Source organism: Hipposideros armiger, unplaced genomic scaffold, assembly GCF_001890085.2.
Source record: "Hipposideros armiger isolate ML-2016 unplaced genomic scaffold, ASM189008v1 scaffold_809, whole genome shotgun sequence".
In the NCBI taxonomy this organism is placed as follows: Eukaryota; Metazoa; Chordata; class Mammalia; order Chiroptera; family Hipposideridae; genus Hipposideros; species Hipposideros armiger.
Window position 1 is genome coordinate 89,094 of NW_017732159.1, and position 7,777 is coordinate 96,870.

General features: G+C 46.9%; 1 protein-coding gene across 2 annotated transcripts in view; it reads right to left on the reverse strand.

Annotated features, from left to right (window-relative positions):
• Positions 1–775: 775 nt before the first annotated feature.
• Positions 776–7,777, reverse strand: part of FKBP9 (FKBP prolyl isomerase 9) — a 34,150-nt gene continuing 27,148 nt past the window's right edge. For both annotated transcript variants that reach the window (XM_019628817.1, XM_019628818.1), the window contains exons 8-10: positions 5,997–6,142; positions 4,217–4,380; positions 776–2,132 (exon numbers count right to left, since the gene is read on the reverse strand). In XM_019628817.1, the coding sequence (XP_019484362.1) occupies positions 1,956–2,132; positions 4,217–4,380; positions 5,997–6,142 (487 nt within the window). In that variant the 3' untranslated portion in view covers positions 776–1,955. The remainder of the gene's footprint in view (positions 2,133–4,216; positions 4,381–5,996; positions 6,143–7,777) is intronic.

Consider the following 7,777-nt stretch of genomic DNA (forward strand, 5'->3'; position numbering starts at 1 on the left):
TGGCCTCTGAGGACACGCCCCTGGGCTTCTGCCCACGGGTTCGGACTGGGTTCGGCGAACGGGAACCAATGGCAGGGCACAGAGACGGGGGTGTCTCTTCCCTCCCTCCTCGTCTGCTGCAGCGCCAGCCACAGTTCTGGAAGTGGCTCTGGCCCTCCATGACTGCCACCAGGCAGCTCCACCTGGGTGCCCCTCGACCCTTCAGGCACAGAGGCAGCCAGCCTCCTGCTGTTGCTGGCCACCAGCTGTCCTGGGTACCTCACCATCCTTACCAGGTCCCCGAGTCCCGCCTACCCCTGTGCAAACAATGCTTTCATTAGCTTCTCATCAGAAGTCCTTAGGAGGGTGTGTTTCCCTCCAGGGCCTGACCACTACACCCCCTATACCAGCGGTTCTCAACCTGTGGGTCGCGGACCCCTTGGGGGTCGAACGACCCTTTCACAGGGGTCGCCTAAGACCATCGGAAAACAAAAAGGTATTTACATTACGATGCGTAACAGTAGCAATGTTACAGTTATAGAGTAGCAACGAAAATAATTTTATGGTTGGGGGTCACCACAACGTGAGGAACTGTATTAAGGGGTCGCGGCATGAGGAAGGTTGAGAACCGCTGCCCTACACTATACTATCCATCCAATTTAACGCAGTGCAGTCCGGCAGAGTTCTTATCAAGGGGATTCTGACGACACGGTATAGTCTCATGGGATCTTCTCAGCCTTCAAATAACATACCACAAAACCTGATGATAGAATTCAATATTTTATATACGAAAAGATCAGTTTTCCAACATTTATTCCACTGAATTAGTGCATGGCATTTTCATGGACTACCTCAGAGCTACATCAGTACAAAATCATTTAAATTAGTAAAACAAAAGTTTCAGAAGGAAAATCATCAATTATTTCAGAGTGAGTGCCGCCACCATTTGGGAATAGAGACCATAAGGCAGCAAGGTGGTTACTGCATCACATGGGGGGAGCAGACAGGTACAGTGTCCTTGCTTTCCTGTGTAGAGAGAGGCCCTGGGCTCTAGGGCACCTCCCTGTCCAGGACACAAATGAGCAGCAGAAATATGTCACCTTGTTTCTGCCCGTCTGTTTCGATGACTTTCCCCTCGGCCATAGGGAGAGACTCTCAGCTTAGATACCAGCCCTGTGCGTATCTGTCTGATCAAAGGGTTCAGGGTGGGAACAGAGTGTGCTACGGGACAGAGTGACGGGAATAAGAAAGAGTGAAGCCGATCATCGTACGTGACAAACACAGAATCACACTCTCTACCTGTGGTCCTAGATGCTTTGTGTTTGGTCCACTGATTTTCTTTTTAAACTCCAAGCTACCCGGTCAGTTAGAGGACCACAGTGGTGTTGGGTGTGATTAACTAGAAAAGTGCACACATGCACGTGCACGCACGCAGGGAAGGTGGAGGCTAGGTATGACCGCAGCCTGTACAGGCCACTAAGAAAAGTTTTCTGGAGTTTACCAGGACTCCTCCTGGGGCCCTTTGTCTTTTCTGCCCATCTGGAGAACACTTGTTAAAAAAAACAAAAAAAAAACACCAGCACATTAAAAGAATTTTTTTCTTAATCCTCTTTACATGGATCTCCTGGACACTTTTTCTTCTGCTCCCTCCAAGATGGTTATAACGTCTACATGAAACTATTTTCCTTTATTAACAGAACTACCCAAAAGGCCCACGAAACAATGGTTGGCAGTGTAGCCGTTTCAGTCTCCTACACAGCCCACGCTAAGGCGCCTCACACAGATTTTGTTTAAGATCACTGGCATTCGGCCGAAAAGTCCCACCATTTGTATTGCCCCACCCCTGATGTATGCCCCAGGGACTATGTGACTTACTACCACCTGCTGACGATTCACCTCCTGAGAGACCCTCGCGCCCGCATAGCACGCGCTGCCACGACAGGGGGCTTGGTGTCACACAGTGGCTCATGTCAGGTTTAGAGTTCGTCGTGTTTGGCCTCCTGGTCCTTGAGTTTGAATTCCTCTGCAGTGACCTTGCCATCTCCATTCCGGTCCTGGTTGGTGAACATATTCTTCATGATCATCTCAGCCTCAAAACCAGGAGCGAGTTTCCCCTTGCCAGATGCCACCTGGGCATGAATGTACTCTGAGAACTGGAGAGAAGGAGACAGGGCAGACCCTGAGACACAGCGGCTGAGAACACCAAGCCTGGGCCCAAAGAGAGTGAAATTTAAATCTGAACTGGCAAAAAGACAAAATTGTATGAGTGACGTGACCTGGGTTTCTTTTTCTCCAGTGCGGGTTAAAAACACCTGACTAAATGACTCCTGAAGCCCTTGGGTTCCACGGAGCTGTCTGTTCTCCCCTAACCAACCCTTAGTTCTCCCCCAAAGGCTGACCCCTAACCCCCCGAGCACTGAGACCACTGCTGCCTGCATCTGTTCCCATAAATAAAAATATACCCACTGTGTGCTGAGCACCGTCCTAGACCCTAGAGATACATCAATAAACCAACATCTTGCCCTTGTAATTCTAGCATATTCTAGTAGGAAAGACAATTAAAAATGAACACAAAAAAAGTCAATTCCACATTAAGTTAGAAAGTGAAATGCTCAGGTAAACAAAAAAGTAAAGCCTAGTAAGAAAGATCAAGAATCCAGGGGAGCCAGGGGGTCCCAGTATCAAGTTGGTGGTCAGGGTAAGACCCCAGTGCGAAAGGAGACTAGTGCAGCGCCTTGAAGGAAGTGAGGGGACAAGCCAAACAGTTATCTAGGGAGAGTCTTCTGAGCAGAGAGAATAGCATCGGCCCGGGGTGGGGACATGCCAGGTATGTCCACGGAACAGCAAGAGGAGAGTCGTTGGTGAGGAGGTTACAGTGAGCAGGATGTGACAGGCCTTGGCAGGACCTTCACGGGTCACTGCAATGGCTTCAGAAATAGGGGGGCTTCTGCAGCGTTCTGAGTCGAAGTGGGCCATGATCTGACTATGTTTTAGGAGGATCACCCAGGCTGCTGTGATGGGCAATGTGAACACAGAAAGACTTTCAGAGAGGTCCGCGCGGAGGACAGCGGGCAGGGGACTAAGATGCGAGGGACGGAGGTGGTGAGACGTGGTCAGGACAGAGCGAGAATGATTTCCTGATGGATTTATTCTAGCCCATGCGATAAAGACAGGAGTCAAAGATTCCTGAGTGCTCTCGCTTGAGAGACAGGAAGGCAAAGCTGCCATCAAGTGAGATGGGTCAGGCTTCGGGTGAAGGGAGTTTGGGGTTGGGGGCTTGGAAATCAGGGGTTCAATAAAAGAAGATATCAACTAGGCAGTCAGATAAATGAGAGTGAAGCCACGGACTTGGGGACTTGATGAAACCATCAAGGGAGTGACGGAAGGTGGAGAAGAGAACAAAGTGAACATTTAGCCCGGGGCACTCCAACACGAAGGGATCAGAGCAGAGACTCCTGAGAAAGAGCTATCAGGGAGGTGGAAGGAACACCAAGATAGCGTGGTATTCCGGAAGCTGGGAAAAGGAGGTGTCCTGCAAAGGAGTCGGCTGTGTTAAAGAGTGTGAGAACTGACCACTGGACTCAGCAACATGGAAGGCACTGGTCACCTTGGCAAGACCAGGCTCAGTGCTATTGTGAACAGTCCAGTAGCCGGGGAAGTGACGATGGGAGAGAGAAAGAGAAGTCTGGAAGGATGTCCTTGAGTGTGCAGATGTGGGGTGGGTGGTGCTGGACTTCACCAGGGTGGTTACAGGGCAAAGAACTCTACTGCCCAGCTCCAAGAGCGGGTGTCTGGTACAGGAGAAACACCGGCCTACGTGACTGAATAGCGGGGTGGGTCCTGGCTCAAACCAGATGTGTGACCTTGGGCGAGTCATTATCTTCTCTGTGCACAGCTGCTAATTCTGGAACACAGGGATGATTACATGGCTGTTGTGAGGGCCAAGCAGATAACATATATGAAAAACACTACCATGCAGGCATGCAGTGTGCACCCAGGAACTGAGAACCAAATCCAGATCTGTGAGCCCTGGAAGCAAGCCCTGTAGCTCTCAGGGCCTCAGTGTCTTCAAATTGTGAGGTTCAACTTAGGGAGTGCGTGTAGAAGTGCTGGGTACATGAGAGTGTAGGTTATCGTTATCACAGGAAATCCGCACAGGTGTCCGCCTCACCCAGGCTTCACATTCAGAATGGGTTCCCCGGCCCAACGAGGCACCCTTCCTTCAAAGGTGAGTTACCTCTTCCAGCAGGACTTCTCCGTCGCCATCCTTGTCGATTTCTTCAAAGAGGTTGGGTGACACCTCGCCGTTCCATATGAACATGTAGCCCTCGGGGAGGCCGGCCACCAGCTCCAGCAGCTCAATGTCAAACACCAGCACGGCACTGCCGGGCACTTCTCCATCTGCCTCGCCAACAGGGGAGGAGGCGTTAGTGCCACGGGGCAGCGGACTCAACCCCACAGCCCCCACGCCCAGCCTGGGTTCTAGCTGCCTCACGGAGGGCAGGCATGTCTTGTGAAAGCAAAGAAGTTCAGCACCAGCGTGTGGTTTTTCCAACTGGGGGGAGTGGCCATTAGTGAGTCAGGACATCAGTTTAGAGGGACGGTGACCAGCATTTTTTTTTTTCTAAAGTAAGGAATAGACTAAAACAGATCGGGGTACACTGCACAGGGAAAGGATAAGTATTGTTTTATGAAACTTGAATTTCAATTTTATATTATATATAAAACTAAATGTATATAAATAGATGTATATATTGTATATTTCTATGTAATGCAGATTAGAAGATAAAATGTATCTCTTACTGTGTGTCTTGGTGAAATAAGTTTGAAAGCCACTAATAGAGGCTGCAATGGTCGATGGTAGAACTTTTGAATAAATCTAACAGCAAGAACTGCAAGTATGTTAACAAAGTATGCCTTAAAATCATGATCCAAGATATGGCTGTAAACACAGATTCAAGAACAGTATATATAGTATGGGCCCCAAGGAAGTTATAGAAATATGTGAAAATATATAGACACAGTAAAACCTTGGATTGCAAGTAACTTGGTTTGCGAGTGTTCCGCAAGATGAGCAAACATTTCTAATACATTTTAACATGGTAAACGAATGATGTCTTGCAATACAAGTAGTTTGTTTCTGGAACGAATTATGCTTGCAAACCAAGGTATTACTCTGTGTGTGTGTGTGTGTGTGTGTGTGTGTGTGTGTGTGTGTGTGTGTAATATGATTATTTAAAATTATTATAGATTATAATTATTTATAATATATAATCATAGGGTCAGGGTCTTAAAGGATACCCAATATATTTTTTAAAGTGTTTCTTTTCAGATTAAGGGGGAGTAGCAGAGAGTATGTTTACCATTATTTAAAACTATGAAAAAGAAAAAATCAATTCAAAGCGACTATAGCTTTTATAAATTAGCACTTCCCTTCTCCTCCATCTCCAGATAACAAGAGCATTAAAACACTGAAAAGGAAGAGGTTCCCAAATCCGTCATGGGGATTCATTCTGGCCAAAATCATCAAGTACATAAATCAAAGCAGCTGTGAGGGAGAGATAAAGCCAGAACTTCCAGAACTTGAAGCTAATCTCTTACAAAAGGAAATCTCCTTGGAGAGCGTTCAGATTCAGGAGACATGAAAAGCAAAGGCCTGCAGCATTCCACTCTCCCAGGAAATGGCTCCAAAAGGAAGCGCTTGGCCGCGCCTAAGAGAAATTGCCTGCAAAGCTCCTTCAGGGACGTTTTCATACACGTGGGTTTGAAGGCCCAACGTTTATTTCACGGAAACCCCTGCTTTCTCAAGAGGGCACAGGGCATCAGCATGGCATCAACACTAAATTCACAGGGGTCTTTAAACAAAAATGCTAAATACTTAAAAAAAAAAAAATCCCAGATTCTTTGGGTTTAAAATGGAAGAAGTATATTGTGATTCTAAACATGGAACGCCAAAAGGCACAAAATCTGGATGCTGAACGTGCCTCAAACACCCTGTTGCACTGTCCCTTACTCACCCACGCCAGCCTCCCCATAGCCAAGATGGGGTGGGATGATCACTGTCCGTTTCTCTCCAACGCACATCTCTCTGAGACCCATATCCATTCCCAGCACGACTTGTCCAGACCCCAAAACAATATTATACGTTTTGCCTAAATTCCACCTGAAAACGAAACAGAAGAGTTCCCGGTTAGGTCATCAACCCATTGGTACTTGAGAGCGTTGTCATGAGAACACATGACTTCACCACCATATGACATCACTGCCAAAGATACAGAACCCGTTATCTGGTCATGAGGAAACACCAGACAAAGCCACATGGAGGAGGGGTATTTTGCAAAAAAAACACAGGTAATCTCCAAAAAGTGTCAAGGTGAAAAAAAAAAAAAAGGGTCAAGGTGAAAATCAAGGAAAAACTGGGGAACTGCCCATGTTGGAACGTACTAGAATGGGGGAATGGGGTCCTATTGATATTAAAGATCTTATGGGAACATTTCGCAAAACTTAAGTGGGATCTGAAAATTCAAAGGTAATGATGTGTAGTGTTAACTTCCTGATTTTAATGTATGTACTGAGTTATGTTGAAGAAGGTCTGTGTTTCTAGAAAACGCACACAACAGCACTCAGGGGTGATGGTACATCATGGTGGCAACCTACTCGCCAGGAATTCAGGGGGAAGACAGTTCTCTGTACTGTTCTTATAATTTTTCTCTAAGTTTTAGTCAATGTTCTAGTCAGAAATTTTCATGAGAATTTTAACAATATATAATGTAGTTAGAACCCTAGGTTTCAGGTTCAGCAAGACCTGAGTTTGAATGCTGGTTCGGCCACTTAATTTGATCCTGGCAAATGTAATCTCAGTTTCCTCATCTACAAGATGGATGTAATATTAGCCTTCGCACGGGGATGTTCTGAATACTAAATAATATATTACGCTTGGCACAGCAGAGAAGCATAAAGGGCTCAATAAATGGATGGCCTGTGGGGTGTACAGTGCTTGCGTCTGTAATAGTCTTCAACGCCAGAAAAATAACTGAGAGTTTAATTTGGGCCATAGCTTTAATCATCTTTGCTGTCCATGGCCCCTGGGTAATCCAGATAAATAAAAAAGGTTGGCTCTATCACCTTAATCACTTCTGAAAATAAATCTATTTCCAAACCTATGGCATTCTTATCACTTCCTAAAGGCAAATAGTGGGAATGCTCTTCTATGTCAAGGAAGAAAAGCCTCCCCAATATCTTGGGGGCCCCTTGATGCCCATCACTAGCCGGTGACAACATGGAAGGGACAGCCCCTTTGGGTCACATCCCCCTGTCAGTCTTCCCAGCCTCCCCTGGACACAGGGCTGCCAGCTCTTTCCCTCTTCAGACTGGTTCCCAGGGCCAGGCTGGTTCCCTGGAGCCAGCAAAACAAAACAGGGTTTGCATTTACCCTACCTGGGATGAAAGTGAGGCAGAGCCAACTCTGGCACAGGACGCCTTGGCCCAAGGCCTGCGGGAGGCAGCATCCTCTGTCCAGCCCCACACACAATCCCTCCTTTGTCAGCAGCACAGAGGTGCCTTTACACTGCTTTTCTCCAGGGACCATTGGGGACCTCCCATGGGACTACTCAGTTTCAAAGTCGTACAGAATACTCAAGAACTCATTTAGTTATCAAATAACAAATCGTCATTCTTCCTCTCTGAGGCCAGCTTAAACACACATTAAGAAAATCCTCCAACCAAACAATTCGTTTTCGTGTGTCATGTCTGAAGACCCCACTAATTCTTTTTCCTCAGGTCATCCTTTTTGTCCCCC